Below are 25,449 nucleotides of genomic sequence, written 5' to 3' on the forward strand. Positions count from 1 at the left end.
TTGCTGTTGATCTTGTTCAGAGCAGTTTGGATTTGCCTACAATTCAGACCCAAGCTCAAGGTATGTTTTTATATTTGTTGTACTTGGAAATGTATCCTTCAGTAAGTCTATAATCAAAGCTCATACCTGAAGCAATGGAAAGAACATACAGTAATGGCTTTCTTAAGTCAGTGGGAGAACAGCAGGATTTAAATTGTCGTTTCCTTGATTATCCCAGGACAAGCAGGCAGCATATTCTTGACTGATGGGTGACGGCACCGACAATTTTAGAGTGATTGCACTCTAAGAACTTAGAAAGTTCTAGCAGGCTGCACCGCGCACGCGCGAGTGCCTTCCCGCCCGATGGAGGCGCGCGGTCCCCAGTTTCTTAGTTTCCGCGGAGCTAAGAAGTCGCACTTTTCAACGACTGTTGAAAATATTTTTTTCTGTCGCCTTCCCGCTCGCGAAATCTTTTTGGAAATTATATTTCCTTTTTTTCTTTTATTTTCTTTAAAAAAAAAAAAAACAACCCAGTTTTTTTCTTTTTTCTTCATTTCGTCAGTTTTGCCCCAGCGGGGCCTGCTGCCGCCATCGAGGCCTCGGCCTTCGATTTGGCAGAAGCCAGGTTTTAAAAAGTGCCAGCGGTGTGCACGGTCTATCTCTCTTACGGACCCGCATAATTGGTGCTTACAGTGCCTGGGTCCAGAGCATCAGGCTTCTACCTGCACCCGCAGTGCCACTTTAAAAAAAACGTACATTAAAAAACCGACAAATCCAACAACGTTTGCTTTTCGGTGCCGATATGTCTGACCCTGCGACACCGGCATCGGCACCACCTCAGTCGGCACCCACTTCGTCAACGCCGCGCGACACCCAGGTAAGCCGGCTAAGAAGCCATCTCCGTTGGAGCGTCCTCCGGTCTCAGTAGCAGCGAGTCCAATCCTGCCGACCTCGAGGCGCCCACGGAAGCGCTCCGCTCCTATTGAGGTGAGCCCCTCGACATCGGGTTCCTCATCCTCGGAGCGTAGAGCGGCACCACAGGTACCGCAGAAGAAAAAGGCGGTACCGGTGCCTTCGCTGGACGAGCAGATTGCTGTCCTGCAAGTGCAACTTAAGGAGCAGTTGCAACAACTCCTTCCCGCACTTTTGACACCGAGCCTTCCAGTCCCGGTCCGGTCTGAGCCACCGGTACCGACAGTGGAGCGCCCTCTTTTATCGGCATCCACTTTGTCGGTACCGGTTCACACTGCTTCCTCGACTTCGATGCCAATCTTAGCACCGGAACCGAGAGCTCAACACCAGGCGGTGCAGACTTCGGTACCGACGCAGCATGTCACATCTCCTGGTACCGTGTCTATGAGGTCGGGTAAGTCGGTGCGCAAAACCCGACACCTGGAACCCTCCACTCCGGAGTCTCGAGACCGTGGCTCTCAGATTCGGGACCCTGATTTGTGGGGTGACTCTGAAGAGCCCTTTCTGTCTGAGGGTGAGTGTTCCTCTGATGAAGAGGATCAACTTGTTGCTGATCCCTCTTCTAAGCAGGATTCCACATCTTTTACCTCTTTCTTAAAAGAGATGTGTGAATCTCTTTATTCCCTTGGAGGCTGAGTCGAAGAAATCCAAGGCATTCCTTGATGCTCTGGACTTTGACCAGCCTCCAAGGGAATTTCTCAAACTTCCTCTCCATGACATCTTAAGAGAGACTTTTTATAAAAATTTAGAGACTCCCCTGACTGTACCGGGAGCTCCTCGTAAATTGGACTCCTTATACAAGGTTATCCCTATTCCTGGTTTTGACAAACCTCAGCTCCCGCATGAGTCTCTTTTGGTAGAATCCACACTTAAGAAATCAGCAGGAGCTAGTGTGTATGCCTAGTCCCTCCTGGCAGAGAAGGAAAAGCCATGGACAAATTTGGCAAACGTTTATATCAGAATGCAATGTTAGCCAATAGGTCAGGGAACTACGCTTTTCATTTTTCATTTTATTTAAAGCACCTCATTCAAAACATGGCTGCTTTTGAAAAGTACCTCCTGCACACGTCCTGCACAAAGTCTGCCAAGAGAGTCTGCTTTGAACACCTCTCAGTCTTCTCTCCTTCTTCAGGAGGTTCAATCCCTCCTCCTCCTGAACGCCATAGAGGAAGTTCCTCTAGATCAGAAGGGGCAGGGATTCAACTCCCGTTATTTTCTGGTCCCCAAAAAAAACAGGGGATCTCAGACCCATCCTAGATCTTCGCGATCTCAACAAATGCTTGGTCAAGGAGAAATTCAAGATGCTTTCTCTGGCAACTCTTTATCCTCTTCTCCATCAAAGCGACTGGCTATGCTCCCTCGATCTCAAAGAGGCATACACTCACATTCCGGTCAATCTGGCCTCCAGACAGTACCTCCGCTTCATGATCATTCATTGTCATTACAAATACAAGGTGCTGCCCTTCGGTCTTGCCTCCTCTCCAAGAGTGTTCACCAAATGTCTGATTGTGGTGGCTGCCTTTCTACGTTCTCACCACCTTCAAGTCTTTCCTTATCTGGACGATTGGTTAATCAAGGCCAATTCATCTCAAACAGTGCTCCTGGCCACCAACCAAACAATCCTGTTTCTACAGCTTCTGGGGTTCGAGATCAATCTACCCAAATCTCATCTCATCCTCACTCAGAGACTTCAATTCATTGGAGCGGTGCTGGACATAGTCCTCATGAGAGCATTCCTGCCGTCCAACCGTCTTCAAACTCTTCAATCTCTATGTCAGCAGGTGCTTCCACAACGTTCCATCTCTGCCAAGAAAATGATGATACTCTTGGGTCACATGGCCTCCACAGTTCATGTCACACCCCTCGCACGTCTTCACCTGCGCACTCCTCAATGGACCCTAGCTACCCAGTGGTCCCAAGCGACGGATCCTTGCTCACGACACATATCTGTGACATCATCTCTTCGTCAGACTCTACAATGGTGGTTGATATCCTCAAATCTCTCCAGAGGTCTTCTGTTTCATCTACCTCCTCATCAACTTGTCATCACCACCGACGCCTCCCCTTATGCCTGGGGAGCTCATTTGAACGAATTCCAAACTCAAGGACTTTGGACAGCCCAGGAAATGAAACATCACATCAATTTCCTGGAACTCGGAGCGATGTTTTATGCCCTCAAGGCCTTCCAACATCTTCTCTTTCCTCAGGTCCTCCTGCTGTGCACAGACAATCAAGTTGCGATGTACTACATCAACAAGCAGGGTGGGACAGGCTCTCGCCTCTTGTGCCAGGAAGCCCAGAAGATTTGGGCTTGGGCCACAGATCACCAACTATTCCTGAAAGCTATCTACATTCAGGGAGAACAGAATTCCTTAGCGGACAAGCTCAGCAGAATTCTCCAGCCTCACGAGTGGACACTCGATCCTTTAACTCTACAGTCCCATCTTCGCTCAGTAGGGCACTCCTCAGATAGACCTCTTTGCAGCTCCTCACAATCACCAGCTGCCCCTATTCTGCTCCAGACTCTACTCCCCTCACCGTCTGGCAGCGAATGCATTTCTCCTCGATTGGTCCAATCTGTTCCTGTACGCTTTCCCTCCTCTGCCTCTCATGTTACGAACCTTGTTCAAGCTCAAGAGGGAACGAGCCACCATGATTCTGATTGCTCCACGGTGGCCCAGGCAACATTGGTTCTCCCTTCTACTTCAACTCAGTTCCAGGGAGCCTTTCCTTCTTCCACTGTTTCCTTCTCTGCTTACGCAATATCAGGAGACCCTTTTGCATCCCAACCTTCCATCTCTGCATCTGACAGCTTGGTTTCTCTCGGGCTGACTTCTCATGATACTCTTTTGTCTCAGCCCGTTCGTTCCATTCTGGATGCCTCCAGGAAACCGGCCACTCTGCAATGTTACCATCAGAAGTGGACACGGTTTTCTTCCTGGTGTCTTCTTCATCATCATGATCCCACTTCCCTTGCAGTGGAGACCTTATTGGATTATCTTCTTTCTTTGTCTGACTCTGGCCTCAAGTCTACTTCCATCAGAGTCCACCTCAGTGCTATTGCTGCTTTTCATGAGCCAGTTCATGGAAAACTTCTCTCGGCTCATCCGTTGGTGTCCAGATTCATGCGGGGTCTTTTCAATGTGAAACCACCTCTCAAAGCCCCTCCGGTAATCTGGGATCTCAATGTGGTTCTTTCCACCTTAATGAAGCCTCCTTTTGAACCTTTGGCTACCGCTCCTTTCAAGTTTCTCACTTGGAAGGTACTTTTCCTTATTGCTCTTACCTCTGCCAGGAGGGTCAGTGAGCTGCATGCACTAGTTGCTGATCCACCTTTTACAGTCTTTCATCATGACAAGGTGGTTCTGCGTACACATCCAAAGTTTCTCCCTAAGATTGTCTCGGAATTCCATCTCAACCAATCCATTGTTCTGCCTGTCTTCTTTCCGAAACCTCACTCTCATTCTGGAGAACAAGCTCTGCATACTTTGGACTGTAAGCAGGCTCTGGCTTACTATTTAGAGCAGGGGTGCCCACACTTTTTGGGCTTGCGAGCTACTTTTTAAATGACCAAGTCAAAATGATCTACCAACAATAAAATTTAAAAAAAACACAAAGCACACTGTATGCATAGAAAATGTTAATCATCATTCCTATTCCAGGGTTTTTCAAAGAGGTCAAAGCAGATGACTCTAAGCACTATCACCTCAGTAACAACCATACAAAAATAGACAAATATACCCCCTCTCTTTTTACTAAACCACGATAGCAGTTTTTAAGCGCAGGGAGCTGCGCTGAATGCCCAGCGCTGCTCTCGACACTCATAGGCTCCCTGCGCTAAAAACCTCTATTGTGGTTTAGTAAAAAGGGACCTTAGTGTAAAATATAGACAGCAGATATAAATTCAGACACATTTTGATCACTAAATTTAAAATAAAATCATTTTCCCTACCTTGTCTGGTGATTTCATGAGTCTCTGGTTGCACTTTCTTCTTCTGACTGTGCATACAATCTTTCTTCCCTTCTTTTAGCCTGTATGCTTCTTCTCCTCCAGACCTTATTCCTTCCCCCCAACTTTTCCTTCCTCTTCCCTGCCCTTTCTTTCTCTCTGCCTCCCTTTCATTTTTTTCTGTTTCTCTTCTTTCCTTCTGTCTCCCTGCCTGCCCTTTTTCTTTCTTTCTCCCTGCCCTCCCCCAAGCCACTGCTACTGCCATTACCATCGGGGACCAGGACCCAAACGCCACCAATAACAGGCCCCAAGCTCTCCCTGCTTCAGCCAACCAGCATTCCTCTCCCCGACGTCAATTCTGCCGTCGGGAAGAGGAAGGCTGATCAGCCCAAGATCGTGATCAACCTATTGGGGGAAATGCTGCCGGGTCCTGCCTTCGCGGAAACAGAAAGTAGGCAGGACCCGGCAGGAACAAGAACAAATGCTTCACTAACCTGTCTCCCGCATTAGCCCGTAGCGAACGCTTGCTTCAGGGCTCTCAACATGTGCGTGCAGGCTTCCCTTCTCCCCCCCCTCCCCGGACATAACTTCCGGTTTCGGAGGGAAGAGAAGAGAAGCCTGCACGCACACGTTAGAGCCCGGAGCATAAGTTCGCTAGGGGCTGAAATCTCCAAGCCGGTTTTTTTGGGGGGGGGTTTAATGTTCAGCAGCGGCAGATGACAGCTGGGCGGACCGCCCAGCTAAAAGGCCCTAGGGAGAACACTGGAGAGGAAAGCTGATCGGCCCGTAGATCAGGACGGCAACACGAGTGCGATCGACTCGAGTTGCCTTCCTGAGCTACTGGTCGATCGTGATCGACGCGTTGGGCACCCCTGATTTAGAGCGTACTAAGCCCCACAGATCAGCTCCCCAACTCTTTCTGTCCTTTGATCCGAATAAATTGGGACGTCCTGTTTCTAAATGTACGTTGTCTAATTGGCTGGCAGCGTGCATTTCTTTCTGTTATGCTCAGACCGGACTGACACTGGAAGGTTCTGTCACGGCCCATAGAGTTCGAGCTATGGCAGCATCTGTGGCTTTCCTCCGCTCCACGCCTATTGAGGAAATCTGCAAGGCTGCTACTTGGTCCTCAGTTCCTTGGTCCTCAGTTTACATCTCATTATTGTCTGGATGCTTTCTCCAGACGGGATGGACACTTCGGCCAATCTGTTTTGCAAAATTTGTTTTCCTAATGGCCAACCTTCCCACCATCCCTCTTTTTGTTAGCTTGGAGGTCACCCATCAGTCAAGAATATGCTGCCTGCTTGTCCTGGGATAAAGCACAGTTACTTACCGTAACAGGTGTTATCCAGGGACAGCAGGCAGATATTCTTGCGTCCCACCCACCTCCCCGGGTTGGCTTCTTAGCTGGCTTATCCTAACTGGGGACCGCGCGCCTCCGTCAGGCGGGAAGGCACTCGCGCGTGCGCGGTGCGGCCTGCTAAAACTTTCCAAGTTCTTAGAGTGCAATCACTCTAAAATTGTCCGTACCGGGGCTCCGTCGGTGCCGTCACCCATCAGTCAAGAATATCTGCCTGCTGTCCCTGGATAACACCTGTTACGTTAAGTAACTGTGCTTTATCCATCCTCTGCTGTATTTGCTAGTCTAAGCCGCGGTAGAGGTTTCTACTGCAGCCCAGTGTGCTAAATACTCGATGCGCATAGAATTCTTGTGAGCGTCTCGGCATTTAGCACCCCAGTCTGTGGTAGAAGCCTCTACTGTTGCTTAGTAAAAGAGTCAAGTATCTTGAGCTCACTTAATTAGGACTATGGATTGCTATACCTTGACACTTCAAGATTTTTAGGGGGATTCCTTAATAGTTTTACAATCCATGTCAAATAGTGGATTAGATTGTTCTGATTCTGAAAGAGTGACACGCCCGCCTTTCCTCCAAAGTATACAGACTGAGATCTTTAAGTCTGAACCCATATGCCTTACGATGAAGACCACATACCATTTTAGTAGCCTTCCTCCGGTCCGACTCCATCCTTTTTATATCTTTTTGAAGGTGTGGCCTCCATAATTGTACACAATATTCTAAATGAGGTCTCACCAAAGTCTTATACAGGGGCATCAATACCTCCTTTTTCCTACTGGCCATAGTGACTGGACAAGTGACAAAACTTATTTGGATCTAGCTCATACCTATTGTATCTGAACATAGATCTCTGAAAAAGGTATTTCCTCCAGGAGGATGGATGGATTCTCCCATGTTCCTGGCTTCATTCTGGTGATAGCCTTGCTCCTGTCTTAGAATACTAATTCAGTGAGTTGGGGGGGGTCCACGTTTTAGGGTCTCTAGCATTGGGGGTACAGCTGGTGATGCCAGGTCAATTCGTACTCCCTCTGCCCAGTATCACTTATAGGTGGCTGGCTCTCCTAGAAGAAAAAAAAAGAATTGCTTAGCAGCTAACAGGATCAAGAAACGGTTTTATTTTACTTTTGTGATTATGATAAAAACATACCGAGGGCCTCAAAATAGTACCTGGCGGCCCACTGTTCTAAAGGTATCGTCTTTGTAATTGGTATGGTATTTTGGTTAAAAGAATGTTCTGTCTAATTAATTAATATAAGATCACAGAATATGACTTAGTAATGAAAGTGTGATCCTGCTGTCATGAAAAAACTGAGTTAATTTCAGGACAACATGCAACACTAGCACGTGTAGAATAATTATGTTAAGGGGAGGGACTTTTAGAGACTTGACTATAATTTAGATCTACTAGTTCTTCATCTTCACTATAGAGACAACAAAAAATTTGCTTTGAAGAACAGAGTAAATCAGGCCGATGCTTGGGCAAATGGGTCATGTTGCTTTAGTATATTTTAAAAAGCTTAGCAGGCAATTACACTTACCCCTCCATATTCGCAGCCCGCAGTTTAGGTTATTCGCGGTTTTTCAATCGAAGGTCCCGCCCCCAAATTTAAGTCATAGGAAATTGCTGCCCCCGCCATTGCACAGAGAAAATAGCTACTCCCAGCTGCACTATCTTCACTGGAACAGGTCAGATTATTCATAGTTTTGTGTCTTATTCGCGGTTTTTCTGTTAAAAAAAAAAAAAAAATACAAAAAGTTATTTGTGGTTTTTCTCTTCTCTGCCTTGCTGTTCCCCTATCTCTACAAATGCAGAAGGGTAAGATTAATTTTTGGTGAAAGTGTTGGTTATTGGTTGAGAGGCGAATTAAGTTTAATTCAGCTTACATAGTTCATTGTATATTAGACTGACTCTTCAGATCATCTGATTTTGCTTTTCTCTCATTTGCATTATTCTTCCACCAGATTATGTGGTACTTTATAACTCCATTTTCCAAAGATTAGAGGGGTGCGGTATAAACAGGTCAACTCTTCTTTTGTTTACCCTGCCATTACAATTTGAAATACCGGTAATCTACTGTTCACATTAGGACTGATATCAATTACTTAAGGCTTCATAACAATTTGAAAACTTTTTTATATGACTTGTAATAGTCATGGTATGATATTTTAATTATTGATTATTTTGCTTTTGTATTCTCCTTACACTTCTCCCTCTGTATTCGCGGTTTCAGCATTCACGGTTTCGATTATTCACAGTTTTTAGCTAGCTGGCTCTTCCCCCCAAATTACATCAGCTTGCATAGAGAAATCACCGATTCCCAGCGCTTTCTTCACCGTGTTTTGCCTCTCCTTCAGGAACAGGCCAGGTCTCCCACCATGTTGTTTGCAGTTTCACCATATTCACGATGGTTTTTAATAGAAAACAGCAAATAACATATGAAAAAGTTATTTGCGGTTTTTCTGTATTTGCGGGTCTGTTAATCCCCTATCACAGCGAATACAAAGGGAGAAATGTAGATTTTTATGGCTATGGATCTAAATCGCCTTGAATCTTTTTGGTATAGTGTGATTATTAAGTTGTGTATTAGATTAGATACATAAATTTGAACATTTTTTTCCATATTTCCTTTTTCTAGATTTTCTGTTCAGAGCTCCAATCAAGCTAAGCAAACCAGGAGAACTTCGGGAGGAGTATGAAAGCCAGCTGAGAAAGGTATACTCATGCATTTCTTTATCATTTGATATCACAGCATTTGAGGTTTGGTGTGTGTTTCCCCCAAAATCTTTAGCTTTAAATGTTAATATGCAACTTCTCTGAAACAAACTCTATTGCAAAAGAGCTAAAAGGTATGTAACACTGCTAGAAAATGCATATAACAAACTAAATGCTTGAAGGAAAAAAAATCCTCGGAGCTACACCTTTACTCAAGCAACAAGTGATAGGAAATTAAAGGCAGCTACCCAAGACCTCTTCGATTTACATTACATTAGCGATTTCTATTCTGCCATTACCTTGCGGTTCAAGGCGGATTACAAAAGATTTAAGGTTTGTCTGTTACAAGAAGAGATCAGTGGTCATGACTAGTGAAGGTAGAGAATAGGGCGGGTATTCTCAGGGAGTTAAGAAGATAGGAGGAATGAGGTAATCGTGATGTTAAGACTTAATCGGGGATTTCTTGAAGAGTATGGTCTTTATTTCTTTTCTGAATAACCTGTAGTCTGTGGTCGTTATCAGCAGATTGGAGATTTGGTTATCCAGATTTCTATCCAAGCTCTGTGCAATGCAAAATACATTCAATAAATTTAAGTAAACATAAGTGATTTATCTAGGATATAAAGTGTTAATAAACTTAACCAAGGCCTATTTTGTCATGTTCGATGGAACAGTTTATCAGCACCTTATGTCAAAGATGTCACTTAAATTTATTGAATGTATTTTGCATTGCACAGAGCTTGGATAGAAATCAAGGAGGTCTTTTATGCCAGTCAGGTAGCTGCCTTTAATTTCCTATCACTTGTTGCTTGAGTAAAGGTGTAACTCTGAGGGGGCGGTTTTCTTCAAGCATTTAGTTTTAAATGCATTTCTAGCTGTGTATATTGGATTACATACTTTAACTTTCTTGCAATAAGAGGTGGGTGGTTTTTATGTTTCAGAGCATTTTATTTGCTCTCTTCTATCCTCTACATTCAGTTTACATTGTTGCATGCAAAAAATATACAACTTCAACAATGACACACATAGAGATCAACTTGATCCTTCACCCAGCCTAGCAAGCCCCCACCCCCATATTGATCCAACTTATGCGTTTGTTGTTTGGATCATTCAGTCTCCATGAAGTATTCACATTTCCCAAGTTAGACCCAATTAATACCAGAATGTCAAATGATTCAAAACTCTTTCCTGTATTACATAATATTTAAATCATTATAAAATATGAATATAAGTATGATATATTGTACTTAAAGTGTTCATGAAGAAAATCAAGTGTATATTTATAAAATTATATGAATTTTTCTGATACACTTGATGTAATATGCAAAACTGAATAAAGAAATAACAAAACTCTTTCCTGTGCAAACAGCATACAATTCCTTACAGATGGGTTAAGCACCCCAACTTGCGAGTTGCTTGCAGAAGACATCAATCATTTTCTTCTCTCTTCTCCCCTTGTGTCTCTGGGAAGCGCCCCCTCTCCTGAGTTTTAATTCAAAAGAACAACATAGGAACATAAGAAATGCCTTCACCGAATCAGACCTTAGGTCCATGTAGTCCGGCAACCCACACACGCGGAGGCCAAGCTAGGTGCTTCCTGATGAAGATCCTATTTTACCCGTATCCCTCAACGTGATTTGCAAGAAGATGTGCATCCAACTTGCCCTTGAATCCCAGAATGGTGGTTTCCGTCACAACCTCGTCCAGGAGAGCATTCCAAGCGTTCACCACTCGTGTGAAACAGAACTTCCTGACATTTGTCCATGACCTCTTGTCCAAGTCACATTTGACAATGTGAATAACGGTGTTTCTTGCTCTATTTTGTCGAATCCTTTTATTATTATTTTAATAATAATAATAACTTTATTTATCCCAGGACAAGCAGGCAGCATATTCTTAACATATGGGTGACGTCACCGACGGAGCCCTCGGTACGGACCTTTTTAACTAGAAGTTTCTAGTTGGCCGCACCGCGCGTGCGCGAGTGCCTTCCCGCCCGACGGAGGAGTGCGTGGTCCCCAGTTTCTTCGTTTCCGCGGAGCGAAGAAGACGCGTGTATTTTTTCAACGGCCGTTGAAATCACTTTTTGCCTTCCCGCTCGCGCTTTTGTTCTCAATTTTTCTCCTTCTACCTTCGGGTTTCCTTTTTATTTGAATTGCAAAAAAAAAAAAAAAAAAAAAACTTTGATTTTTTCCTTTTTCTTTCGTTTTTGCCCCGGCGGGGCCTGTTGCCATTATACAGGCCTCGGACTTCGATTTTGCGGAGGCTATCTTCCCCTTCATGCCCCCGCAGGTCGGTTTTAAGAAGTGCCAGCGGTGTGCACGCCCGATCTCCGTATCTGACCCACACAATTGGTGTTTGCAGTGCCTGGGTCCGGAGCATCGGGCGGACTCCTGCACCCGCTGTGCCACTTTGCAAAAACGAACTCTTAAAAACCGAAGAATCCAGCAAACCCTTCTCTTCGGCACCGAGTCGGCGATGGATTCCTCACCTTCAACGGCGGTACCGCAAAAATCGGCACCGTCAAGCTCGACACCGACCGACCCCGCATCGGCGCCACTGGCGCCAGGTAAGCCGGCTAAGAAGCCTTCCTCTTCCCTCGAGCGCCCTCCTGCTACGGTGGCGACACCGTCCCTACCGGCATCGCACCGGTCCCGTAAACGCTCCGCCCCGATATCGGTGAGTGCCTCGTCATCGGCCTCCTCATCGCCGGGGCGTGGAGCGGCATCCAAGGAACCGAAGAAAAAGAAAGCGGTTCCGATGCCACCCCTAGATGACCGTATCTCGGCCATTCTACAAACTCAGCTTCAGGAGCAGTTGAAGAAACAACTTGAACAACTGCTACCCTCTATCCTGGCACCGCTCCTTCCGGTACCAGACCGGCCCGAGCCCCGCACCGAGCCCCCGGTGTCCACTCCTTCGGTACCGGTAAACACCTCTATGCCGATCCTTTCAGCCCAACAACTTCATGATGATCCAGTGGTTCATTCTCAACCCACAGTGGATCCTCCTCGGCACCAGGCGGTACGGCACTCTTCTCGGGACCGAGAACGACGCCGATCGTCCTCCCCCGGTACCGTTTCGGTGCGCTCTGGTAAATCTTTGTCCAAGACTCGCCACACCGCACCCTCCACCCCGGTGTCCCGACATGCACCAGAGGTCAGGGACCCTGATTTATGGGAGGAGACTCCCCTCGGTACCGAGGAGGATCCCTCCTCATCTGATGAGGAACCATCGGCACCTGATGCCACCTCTAAACCTGAACAGTCCTCTTTTTCTAAATTTCTGAGGGAAATGTCTGCTGCTCTGTCCCTTCCCCTGGAATCTGACTCCAAAAAGTCCCAAGCCTTTTTAGAAGCCTTAGACTTTGAGCAACCTCCTAAGGAGTTCCTCAAGCTTCCCGTGCATGACATCCTACGGGAGACTTTCTACAAAAACTTGGAAAATCCCCTCACGGTACCGGGTGCTCCCCGTAAACTGGACAACCTTTACCGTGTCATCCCTATTCCTGGATTCGACAAATCTCAATTGCCCCATGAGTCCCTTCTGGTGGAATCCACCTTAAAAAAGACTCAGGGCTCCAGTGTCTATGCCTCTACCCCTCCTGGCAGAGAAGGTAAGACCATGGACAAGTTTGGCAAGAGGCTTTACCAAAATGCCATGCTTGCCAACAGGGCAAACAACTATTCCTTCCATTTTTCCTTCTATCTCAAACACTTGGTCCAACAGCTGTCTGCCCTCCAGAAGTACCTACCTGAGCGCAAGGTCCCGCTATTCCAACAGCACATCTCTGGCCTTCTCCAAATGCGCAAGTATATGGTCCGCTCAATATACGACTCCTTCGAGCTCACCTCTCGGGCCTCTGCCATGGCTGTAGCCATGCGCCGTTTGGCCTGGCTCAGAGTCTCCGACCTGGACATCAACCACCAGGACCGTCTGGCCAACGCCCCCTGTCTCGGGGATGAGCTTTTTGGAGAGTCCCTGGATTCCACCACCCAGAAACTCTCTGCCCATGAGACCAGGTGGGACACCCTGATCAAGCCGAAAAAGAAGGCACCGCCTACCCGACCTTATCGGCCACAAACATCTTATCAACGGAGGTTCTCAGCCAGGCCACTCAATCCGCCTCCCCAGCAATCTAGGCGGCCCCGTCAACAGCAACATCACGCTCAGGCTCGATCTCAGGCCTCTCAACCCTCTAAGCCTCCTCAGCCTACTAAACAAACTCAGCCCTTTTGACTCTTCTCTCCAGGGCATAGCCAGTCATCCACCCTTGCTACCTCTTCCACAACCCATCGGAGGTCGTCTCACCATTTTCTCCAGCCGTTGGGAAATCATTACATCGGACCAGTGGGTCCTCAACATCATCCGCCACGGCTACTCTCTCAACTTCCAGACTCTACCTCCGGACAACCTTCCCGTAGAGTCTGCTTCAAACTCATCTCAAACCCCCCTCCTCCTGAGGGAGGTTCAATCCCTCCTCCTTCTCAATGCCATCGAAGAAGTACCTCCAGATCAAAGGGGGCAGGGATTCTACTCCCGCTACTTCCTGGTACCCAAAAAGACGGGAGACCTCCGTCCCATTCTCGATCTCAGGGACCTCAACAAGTGTCTGGTCAAGGAGAAGTTCAGAATGCTCTCCCTTGCCACGCTCTACCCTCTTCTTTCTCAACACGACTGGCTATGTTCCCTGGACCTCAAAGAGGCCTACACTCACATCTCCATCAATCAAAATTCTCGCCGCTACCTGCGGTTCCAGGTACTGCACCATCACTATCAGTACAAGGTGCTACCGTTCGGCCTCGCTTCCTCACCCAGGGTCTTCACCAAGTGCCTTATAGTGGTAGCGGCCTTCCTCAGGTCCCACAACCTCCAGGTGTTCCCCTACTTGGACGATTGGTTGGTGAAAGCACCTTCATCTCAACTCGTGCTACAAGCCACTCATCACACCATCTCTCTCCTCCACCTCCTGGGGTTCGAGATCAACTACCCCAAGTCGCACTTGCTTCCCACCCAGCGACTTCAATTCATTGGAGCCGTTCTGGACACCACGCTAATGAGGGCCTTTCTCCCCTCCGATCGCCAGCGAACTCTGCTCCATCTCTGCCGTCAGGTACTCAGGCACCCCTCCATCCCTGCCCGACAGATGATGGTCCTACTGGGTCACATGGCCTCGACGGTGCATGTCCTTCCTCTGGCACGCCTCCACCTTCGTACACCTCAGTGGACTCTCGCCAACCAATGGTCACAGACTACGGACCCTCTTTCTCATCCCATATCTGTGACATCATCTCTTCAGCAATCTCTCCAATGGTGGTTGAACTCCTCAAATCTTTCCAGGGGTCTGCTTTTTCATCTGCCCCCCCACTCTATGATCATCACCACAGATGCGTCCCCCTACGCATGGGGAGCTCACCTAGGAGATCTACGCACCCAGGGTCTGTGGACCCCACAGGAGCGTCGTCATCACATCAATTTCCTGGAACTCAGAGCCATGTTCTACGCCCTCAAGGCTTTCCAACATCTCCTCTGCCCTCAAGTCCTCCTCCTCTGCACGGACAATCAAGTCGCCATGTACTACATAAACAAGCAAGGCGGTACCGGCTCTCGCCCCCTCTGTTTGGAGGCTCTGCGCATCTGGACCTGGGCCACGGACCGCAATCTCTTTCTCAGGGCGGTCTATATCCAGGGCGAACGGAACTCTCTGGCCGACAATCTCAGTCGCATCCTTCAACCCCACGAGTGGACGTTGGACCCCCCGACTCTGCTCTCCGTCTTTGCTCGATGGGGCACTCCGCAGGTGGACCTCTTTGCAGCTCCTCACAATCATCAACTGCCCCTATTCTGCTCCAGACTCTTCTCTCCTCACCGTCTGGCTCCGGATGCATTCCTGCTCGATTGGAGGGATCGGTTCCTGTATGCCTTCCCTCCACTTCCTCTGATGTTGCGGACCTTGTCCAAACTCCGCAAGGATCACGCCACCATGATTCTTATCGCCCCTCGGTGGCCTCGCCAACACTGGTTCTCACTCCTGCTCCAACTCAGCTCCAGGGAACCCATTCTACTTCCTGTGTTTCCTACTCTACTTACGCAGCAGCATCAGTCTCTACTGCATCCCAATCTGTCTTCGCTCCACCTGACAGCTTGGTTTCTCTCGGGCTGACCTCTCCAGAGAATCTATCTCAACCGGTCCGCCTCATTTTGGACGCCTCCAGGAAACCGGCCACTCTCCAATGTTACCATCAGAAGTGGACCAGATTCTCCTCGTGGTGTCTCCGGCATCGTCAGGAACCCACCTCCTTAGCGGTGGAAACTGTCTTGGAATATTTGCTCTCACTGTCCAATGCTGGCCTCAAAACTACCTCCATCAGAGTCCACCTCAGTGCCATCACTGCGTTTCATGAGCCTCTTCTCGGAAAACCCCTCACGGCTCATCCTCTGGTTTCCAGATTTATGAGAGGGCTCTTCAATCTCAAACCGCCTCTCAAACCTCCTCCTGTCGTCTGGGACCTGAATGTGGTTCTCTCAGCCCTCATGAAACCTCCGTTTGAGCCTCTTGCCACAACTTCGCTCAGGCTTCTTACCTGGAAGGTGCTTTTCCTAATTGCCATCACCTCTGCCAGGAGGGTTAGCGAACTGCATGCACTGGTTGCCGACCCACCTTTCACTGTTTTTCACCATGACAAGGTTGTTCTGCGTACCCACCCTAAATTCCTTCCCAAGGTGGTCTCGGCTTTTCACCTTAACCAGTCCATTGTGCTGCCCGTCTTCTTCCCTAAGCCTCTCTCGCATCCTGGGGAACAGGCGTTGCACACGCTAGATTGTAAGCGTGCCCTTGCTTACTATCTTGATCGTACCAGAGCTCACCGGACATCCCCTCAGCTCTTTTTGTCTTTCGATCCCAACCGTTTGGGTCGCCCTGTCTCCAAACGGACACTTTCCAATTGGCTTGCTGCCTGTATTGCTTTCTGCTACGCTCGGGCCGGTCTCTCACTGGATGGAACTGTCACGGCCCACAGGGTCCGAGCTATGGCTGCTTCTGTAGCTTTCCTCCGCTCCACGCCCATCGAGGAAATCTGCAAGGCGGCCACTTGGTCCTCAGTTCACACGTTCACTACTCACTACTGTCTGGATGCGTTCTCCAGACGGGATGGACACTTCGGCCAATCTGTGTTACAAAATTTATTTTCCTAATGGCCAACCATCCCACCTCCCTCTTTGTTAGCTTGGAGGTCACCCATATGTTAAGAATATGCTGCCTGCTTGTCCTGGGATAAAGCACAGTTACTTACCGTAACAGGTGTTATCCAGGGACAGCAGGCAGATATTCTTACGTCCCACCCACCTCCCCGGGTTGGCTTCTTAGCTGGCTTATACTAACTGGGGACCACGCACTCCTCCGTCGGGCGGGAAGGCACTCGCGCACGCGCGGTGCGGCCAACTAGAAACTTCTAGTTAAAAAGGTCCGTACCGAGGGCTCCGTCGGTGACGTCACCCATATGTTAAGAATATCTGCCTGCTGTCCCTGGATAACACCTGTTACGGTAAGTAACTGTGCTTTTTGTATACCGCAGTACCAGAATAGTTCAGAGCGGTTTACATGACATTACATCTACAGCGAAATTTACAGATAAGTCAATCAATCAATATAACTTAGCAAGCAGGCAAGAAGGAGATAGAGAGGTTATAAACAAGTCAATCGGCATGGCTTATGAAGTTGGGTGCAGGTAGGTAGGAGGTGCATATCATATCCCCTCGCAGTCTTCTCTTCCCCAGGGTGAACAAGCCCTGTTTCCCAAGGCATTCTTTGTAGCTCAAATTCTCCATACCCTTTACTAGCTTCGTGGCTCGCCTCTGCACCCTCTCCAGCAGGGTTATATCATTCTTTAGGTAGGGAGACCAGTGTTGGATACAGTACTCCAAGTGTGATCTGACCATTGCTCTGTAAAGCGGCATTATGACGTCCGCCGATCTACTTGTGATTACCTTCTTTATCATGCCCAACATCCTGTTTGCTTTCTTTGCCGCTGCTGCACATTGAGCCAACGGCTTCAGGGTCCTGTCTATCAGTACTCCCAGGTTCCTTTCTTGTTCGCTCTTGCCCAATGTCACACCTAACATTTTATATTCATGATTCTTATTGTTCCTGCCCAGGTGCATCACTTTGCATTTTTCTGTATAACTTCATCTGCCACTTTTCCGCCCACTTCTCTAGCCGGTTCAAATCTCTCTGGAGTTCTTCGCTGTCCATGTGTGACCCAACTGTCCAACATAGTTTAGTGTCATCTGCAAACTTTATTATATTACTTGTTGTTTCCTCTTCCAGGCCATTTATGAAGATATTGAATAAGATGGGCCCAAGAACCGAGCCCTGGGGCACACCGCTTGTCACCTTTTCCCAGTCTGAGAACTTCCCATTTATGCTTACCCTCTGCAATCTGTTCTCCAGCCATTTGCCTATCCATTTTAGTATATCCCCTTCTATTCCATGGCTTTGTAGTTTGCTGAGAAGCCTAGCGTGTGGAACCTTGTCTAACGCTTTCTGGAAGTCCAATTATGTTATATCTACCGGGTCTCCGCTGTCCATATGTTTGCTCACCTTCTCAAAAAATTGAAATAAATTTGTCAAACATGACTTCCTTCCTGAAGCCGTGTTGACTGACTCTCATCAGATCGTGATCTTCCAGGTGTTGCACTATGCTATTCTTGATTAGTGCTTCAACCATATTCCCATATGAGGAAAAAATTGTTCCAGTTAATACTAATCTCCAAAGGTCATAAGGAGAAAGTTAGATACTCGATCCTCAGAGGGTAAAATTACCCACAGGTTCAAGTGAGCAGCTCTCACCAAAACCCCGATCTTCACTGGATCACAGGCGTATCTTCTTTTGTCTCTTTTTAACTATATATATATATATATATATATATATATATATATATATATATATATATATTTTTTTTTTTTTTTTTTTAACACGTTTCTTTTTTATCCATCAATTATTAGTTTAAATGATTCAAACGGTTTACTTAACTTGCTAATTTATATAGGGGAGCGCCTCCACCAACATGTCCATGTTTCACACGCTTTCCTCAGGGTCGAGGCTCCCTATTGTATTCATGCACATAGTAGAAATCGCTCCATTCGAATAGATTTCATGTTGAACGAGAGCGTCTGTCGTCAGATCCGGTTTTTAACCCCATGAGAATGTTGTGATCGCTCGTCCCCAGCGGAACCGTGACTTCCACATGTGTTGTCCTTCCAGTTATACCATTTAGGACTAAGTCCAAGGTTGTGGTTCCTCTTGTCGGTTCTCCCACCATTTGTTCTAGGAAGCAGTCCCCTATTATCTCCAGGAACTTTGTTTCCCTGTCGCAGTTTGAGGTTCCCAGGTTCCAGTTTATCATTTTTCGATGAAAGTACATTTACATGTAGGGGGAGGGGGGAGGGTAAATAGTTCTTTTAAAGGTCTGATTAATAGATAAGTGTGGATGGGGAGGGAATAAATTCATGTATGTATAATCATAATTGTATGAATATCAAGTGATATGTAAAAGTTAATATGATGTAGTATTGTGCACTTGTAAGATGGAAAAATGAATAAAGAATTAAAAAAAAAAAAAAGGTAACCTAAAGTTTTGACATTCTGGGCCTTAGTCTTTAAGTCCTCGAAGGAGAAGTGATGTAATGTCTAGGATACTCTTGAATTTTTCACACCTTTCCATTTAACCATGTTTTAGCTGAAGGAAGAGAAACAACAAGAGGAGATTGCTTCCGAAGAGCTGATTCATAAGTTGCTGCAAGAGGAAACGGAAGAAGAGAAGAGGAAAATGCAAGAGCAATTGAGGAAAGATGAGCTGCTAGCAATTAAACTCAGTCAGTCATCTGTAAGTATCTAGTTAGATGGTAGGGAGAGGGGGACTGCTCTAACATATGTATTTGGGGCCCAAATGAATGGAATTTTAAGCTACAGTCATGTGAAAAAATTAGGACACTCCATGAAATAGTTCTTTTTTAAATGTTACCATGTCTCTGGAAAATAAAGTGATGTAATTGCAGGTAAACAACAAAAATGTTCCTTGATTTACTCATGAAACAAAAGATATCCACAAAAATATGTATTCTAACTGAGGAATACCTGGCTGAAATACCTGCAGTGAGACGCTTCTTGTAGCCATCTATCAGTCTCTGACATCAGTCTGAGGAAAGTTTGGCCCACTCTTCAATGCAGAATTCTTTCAGCTGTGAGATGTATGAGGGGTTTCTTGCATGTACAGCCCGTCTCAAATCACCCCACACAGCATCTCAGCGGGATTAAGATCAGGGCTTTGACTCAGCCACTCCAGGACTTTCAATTTCTTAGTTTTCAGCCAGTCCTTGGTGGATTTACTGGTATGTTTTGGGTCATTGTTGTGTTGCAGGGTCCAGTTCGCTTCAGCTTTAATTTTCATACAGATGGTCTCGCATGTTACTCAAACACCCTCTGATACACAGTTAATTCTATGATGGTGAGCTGGCCAGGTCCTGCTGCTCAAAGCATCCCCAAACCACAGTTGCTTGGGTGTGCTGGTGGATGCATCACTGAAGCCATTGGCACAGTGCGCAGCAGCCTCGAAAAAAGCCAACAGGATGCTGGGCATCATAAAGAGGGGCATAACAACCAGGACGCGGGAAGTCATCATGCCATTGTATCGAGCGATGGTGCGTCCACATCTGGAATACTGCGTTCAGTATTGGTCGCCGCACCTCAAGAAGGACATGGCGGTACTTGAGAGAGTCCAAAGGAGAGCAACGAAACTGGTAAAAGGGCTGGAACACTGCCCATACGCCGAGAGGTTGGATAAGCTGGGGCTCTTCTCTCTGGAAAAAAGGAGGCTCAGGGGAGATATGATAGAGACCTTCAAGATCATGAGGGGCATAGAGAGGGTGGATAGGGACAGATTCTTCAGACTGAAGGGGACAACAAGTACGAGGGGGCATTCGGAGAAACTGAAGGGAGATAGGTTCAAAACAAATGCAAGGAAGTTTTTTTTCACCCAAAGGGTCGTGGACACTTGGAATGCGCTACCGGAGGAAGTGATCAGGCAGAGTACGGTACAGGGATTCAAACAGGGATTGGACGGATTCCTGAGGGATAAAGGGATCGAGGATACTGAGGGAGGAGCTGGGATGTAACACAAGATTAGAAAGCTAACCAGGTAATAAGTATAGAAACCCAACCAGGTCGTGCATGTGCAAGACCGGAGGGTTAGGACTTCGATGGGAAGATAGGACTTCAATGAGAAGCCAGGTTGCAAGGGAGCCCCTTCTGGTGATTCAGACAGGACGTGACCTGTTTGGGCCGCCGCGGGAGCGGACTGCCGGGCAGGATGGACCTATGGTCTGACCCGGCGGAGGCACTGCTTATGTTCTTATATATGAGGTTCTTTTCCTGGAATGCTGTTTTTGGTGTACACCAAATATGTCCTCTTTTCTGGTGTCCAAATAATTCAGTTTTAGAACACTATTCCAGAAGTCTACGTTCTCTCTGGCAAACTTCAGTCTAGCCATGATGTTTCTCATAGAGAGCAAAAGTTTCCTCCTTGCATACCTCCCATGCAAGTTAAATTTGTGCAGTTTCTTTCTGATGCCGAGCATCAAGAAGAGGAGAGGAGTAGCGAGGTGAAGGAGGAACCTGAACAAGCAGCTGGAAGGGAAAAACTGAGAAGGATCTGAAGGAGGCAGAGAGGAACAGAAAGCTTGGGGCAGCGGCAAGAGTAAGCTCCACCCACCCCCACCGCATTGGCAGAGGCAGCGCTGACCCCCCCCCCTTAAAAGGGGAGGAGCCAACGGCGTGCAGCCGTTCAGTGCGCAGCGAAGGCGGTTGGCAAAGGCGCTTGCCAAAGCACATCTAAAAACATAGAGATCCATAGTGAAAAGGAAGCTGGCGGTCAACTAGGATCTATGACACTGCACCAGAAATGAAATGGAGTTGCCAACACAGCCTTGGGTGAATCTCTTCATAAAGGTGCCTAATAAATCCCAATAAATTAAAAAGAAATGAGCCTTATTTACCAATCTATTCTGCTTTGATTGCTAGAGTACTTGCATTGTTTGTTCTATATAGACAAGGGGCTGAATACACTCACAAGACTGGGAATCTTTACTTGGAGGAGTGCAGTGCATAGGGAAATGGCAGTGAGTGTGGCCAGCATTTATCTGGAAAGCGTTTTAATTAATTTTTAATGTGTTCTTCATACCAGGTTCCAAGGTGTCTCTCAGACTCTGAGAATGAGGAGCCCTCCCAGGGCAGAACAGCACATCGCTCAGCTTTTGTTTCCAAGAACAGCTCCTTCTCAATGGCTACATTGACTGGGTACAAAACATTGCCTGCATCATGGGATGGGTTACAGTTGGTTGAAATCAGCAGGGTACATAAGATTGAGAGGCTAAAATCTGAAGCCAGTACATCACTGTCCTTTTCTTTTTAATAACTGCATTATTCAACATATCTGTTTCTATTTTTTTTTTTTTCTTTTTCTTTCTTTCTTGGGGCTCCCTCTTAGATTTGTTTTTATTTAGCAGTGAAAAGGCCAACTCCATGTTTCCATAGTCCTGTTCAAGTCAACAAGGGCTGAGAATAGAGAGGCAACATTATCATGGTTCCAGGAGAATAGGAGCATGAGAAAATGTACATTGGTAACAATTAATGGTTAACAAATTATACGAGGACGCAGAACATATAATATGTTCATATAATGAGTTAAAATGTTGTGCGATTGTGGCACCCCCCTCTTCAAACCCAGCATGCACCCAAAAAGAGCTGCACTTTTCAAGGCTGTACTGTTTGTTCCCTTGCTGAGCCAAACATTGGTGAAACAAGGTCGCTTGTGAGGAAGATTGGAGAAGGCATGACAGCGTTGGAGCTCAAGTCATCTTTTGTCAGCTAACTCCTTGAACGTGTCTCCGGGAGACTTTGCCCTTTACTTTTTTTAATTTTTTCTTAAATTCTTTATTCATTTTTAAACTTTCAAGTGTACAAAATTCATAATAAATACTATTAATTAGACCACTTGAACATCTTATCAGTGTATCTTATAAATATAAATGCTACCCTTCCCCCACCCTCCTTCTAAGCCCATTATTTATTATAATATCATAAACCCTCCCATTGAACCCCTTCTAAACCTTTTCTAAACTTGAGTTGTTCTGTGACGGAGTTTTTTTGCCAGTGAAAGTATTTAAAGCAGTTTTGATTTGTACCTTTTGGTTCTGTACTGCTACATTAGTCTGAGGCTTTTTCTCCCTCTTTTTGGTTGCATGCTGGGTTTGAAGGGGGGGGGGGTACCTCGGTGCCATAATCACACAACATTTTGACTCATTATATAACAATTAGTATTTCAGCCCATAACAGTGCTAGAATAGATGTCTGTCTTTCTTTCTGTCTCCCTGCCTCGTCTATCTTTTTTTCTTTCTCTCTGTCTCTCTCCCTGATCCCGTCTATCTTATTTTTCTTTCTCTCTGTCTCTCTCCCTGACCCCGTCTGTCTTTTTTCCTTCCTTCCTTCCTTCCCAGCTGCCCGCACACACCTGCCCAGCTACACAACAGGCAAACACATCCTGTCTCCCCTCCGGACCCCGTTCGCTCACCCTCGGTGCTGAATTGCCACCTGATGCTGCTCAGCAGGAAGCTCGTGAACTGCTGGGCCATGGCGAGCCAAACTGAGCCCTAGTGTGCACTTCGCATTCCTCTGCGCTTTCACTTTCTCTGGGGCGGGGGGGGGTTTCCTTTAGCCCTCGCTCACCGAGGTGGTGGGTGGCCCACCCCATTCATGTACTATCTCTTTCCTACCTGCCTATCTAGCTGGACCCTCTTCTGCTCTTCCCAGACTGCTGCCTCACCTTCAGTGCTGCCAGGAGATCCCGAGGGATCGCTGCAGAGCCACAATTAAACTTCCTGCTTGCCCTGGGATTGCAACACTCCCCTCATGCTTCCACCTGGAGTGGTCTGCCCTCCCCCCCACCCCTTGGTAGGCCCGGTCGTCACTGGATCCGGCGTCGCAGAGGGAGGGCAATGGTGAAACCGCCACAGGCAGAGTTCTACTCTATTGTGCTTGCGGTGGCACAGACGCACGGAGTTTGTAGTGAGCATGCACGCTAAGGGTTTTATTATAGCGGATTAAATGGTCAAATTCAATGTTTTGGAAGGGGTGGATGGAGGTATTAGGAAATTTGTAAGAGGGTAGAAACCCTGAATAGCCTCAGATAAAGGTTTGGTGCTGCAGCTCTGGTGGTGTGTGCTTGTTAAGCTGGAAGCCCAGAGGAACAAAAAGAAATGGCTGGTCCCACTGATACCAGCCAAGATAAATATAAATTACCGCCCTTCTGGAATCAATATTCAAGGTGTTTCACCAAGTCTTGAAGAAATCCATACATTTTTCTTTCACTGCTCCCACTTGGCTGAGGAATACAAAGCCCCCTACAAGGGAACATTGCAGAAGTCTTTTTTTTTTCTATTTAAATATTCTTTATTCATTTTTAAAACTTACAATAAGTGAAATAGCATATAACATCAATTTATACATAAATACATCACTTAATATCTTATTAAAATCTAATATCACATGTCCCTCCCTCCCCCAAAATCAATAACCTTCTTCAATTTAAGAACAAATAAAATAACCCCCTCCCCCACACATTATTTGCATTAATTAAAGAACCAAAATTACCCCCCCTCCTCTCCCCATTTTGGATGCACATATTCAAGGAGAAAAATTATATTCAATCTTTACAGTATTTTGTTAATGGCTCCCAAATATCCTGAAATTTCTCTTCTGGACCTTATGGTCAAGACAGTTTTACTCATGGCAATTGTCTCAGCCAGGCATATTTCAGAGTTGCAGGCGCTCTTGTAGAGAACCTTTTCTCCAGGTCACGGAAGCTACAGACCTATAGCATCTATCCCATTTATTGTAAAAATCATGGAGGGACTGGTTCACACCCAATTGATGGAATATCTTAATCAATTCTCCCTCTTGCATGAAACTCAATCCGGCTTTAGACCTTTATTCAGTACGAAGACGGTTATTGCTGCTATCTTAGACTATTTGCGCCTATTATTTAGCAAGGGCCACAATGCCTTGATCATGCAAATTGATATGAGCTCTGCATTCGATCTGGTAGTCCACGGGAAAGTGCTACAATGCCTAGACGCCATGGGAATCAGGGATGAGGTGTTGAACTGGTTTCGTAGCTTCCTTACATCCCGTACCTACCAGGTACGCTTCAACTATGATCACTCCGATACCTGGAGCAACTCATCCGGGGTGCCACAAGGGTCACCGCTTTCTCCATTGCTTTTTAATGTCTACATGTCCTCATTGGGCGTGCGACTAACCTAACTGGGGATAAAATTATTCAGTTTCGCAGATGATTTTACAATCATCATCCCATTCACTAACTCTATCTCAGAAACCATTCCCAAAGCATCCGATGCCATAAACGAGATGGAACAATGGATGACAGATTTCAAGCTCAAACTTAATCCAAAAACCCCCAAAATTCTTCATTGCCTCTCCTCACTCGCTTGACAACAAAACCTCACTATGCATCAACGAATTCAATTACCCTATTCAGCCCACCATGAAGATACTAGGGGTAACCCTGGATCAATGCCTAACCATGAAAGACCAGGTGGACTCCATAATCAGAAAGGGGTTTTTTCACTCTGGAAATCTGATCCATTAGATCTTATTTCGAAACGTCAGCATTCAGAATCCTAGTGCAATCCCTCGTACTAAGTCAATTTGACTATTGCAACATAGACTATTTAGCAATCTCCCAAAAGAATATGCGACGTCTTCAAATAATGCAAAATGCTGCGGTCAGACTTATCTTCAGGTTGAAGAAATTCGATCAAGTGACACCTTATTACCGACAGTTGCATTGGCTGTCGATGGAAGCACGTGTAAAGTTTAAATTCGCCTGCCTCTGCTTCAAAGTACTATATGGACTAGCCCCCAAATACATAATGGATCTTTTCTTCTTTTCCACCAACAAACATAAAGAGAAGCACACATTCAAACTTCGTTTCCCCTACAATTAGAGGTTGCAAACTGAAAAAACACCATGATCACCTTCTCTCACACCAAGCAGCCTTATGGGGTAAAGACCTAGATCAACTGCTTTCGCCCACTACCTACGAGGAATTTAGGAAGCGCCTAAAACACACCTGTTCCTGAAATACCTAAACAACTGACCTGCTCTTCTCTCTCTCCTCAATAACGGTCCTCCCGACCTCTTACCCTTTTCCTCTCTCTCCTCTTAAGTCCGCATAAAACTCTTGGTTCTGTGATATATATATAAACTTTTATTATTATCATATCGTAATTTTCGCTGTACTTTTTGAATTGCACGGCCTTCTCCTAACAGGCCCACTTGGAAATTTCTCCAATCTGTATACCTTATACTCTCACTTAACAAATTGTATATCTATAATTTTG

General features: G+C 46.4%; 1 protein-coding gene across 1 annotated transcript in view; it reads left to right on the top strand.

The window, feature by feature from the left end:
• Window positions 1–25,449, top strand: part of RNF169 (ring finger protein 169) — a 69,019-nt gene that overhangs the window by 27,247 nt on the left and 16,323 nt on the right. Inside the window, exons 2-4 of the mRNA XM_033948836.1 lie at window positions 8,895–8,971; window positions 18,710–18,856; window positions 21,212–21,324. Of these exons, the coding sequence (XP_033804727.1) occupies window positions 8,895–8,971; window positions 18,710–18,856; window positions 21,212–21,324 (337 nt within the window). The remainder of the gene's footprint in view (window positions 1–8,894; window positions 8,972–18,709; window positions 18,857–21,211; window positions 21,325–25,449) is intronic.

The sequence above is a fragment of the Geotrypetes seraphini genome, chromosome 6 (assembly GCF_902459505.1).
Source record: "Geotrypetes seraphini chromosome 6, aGeoSer1.1, whole genome shotgun sequence".
Lineage (NCBI taxonomy): Eukaryota > Metazoa > Chordata > Amphibia > Gymnophiona > Dermophiidae > Geotrypetes > Geotrypetes seraphini.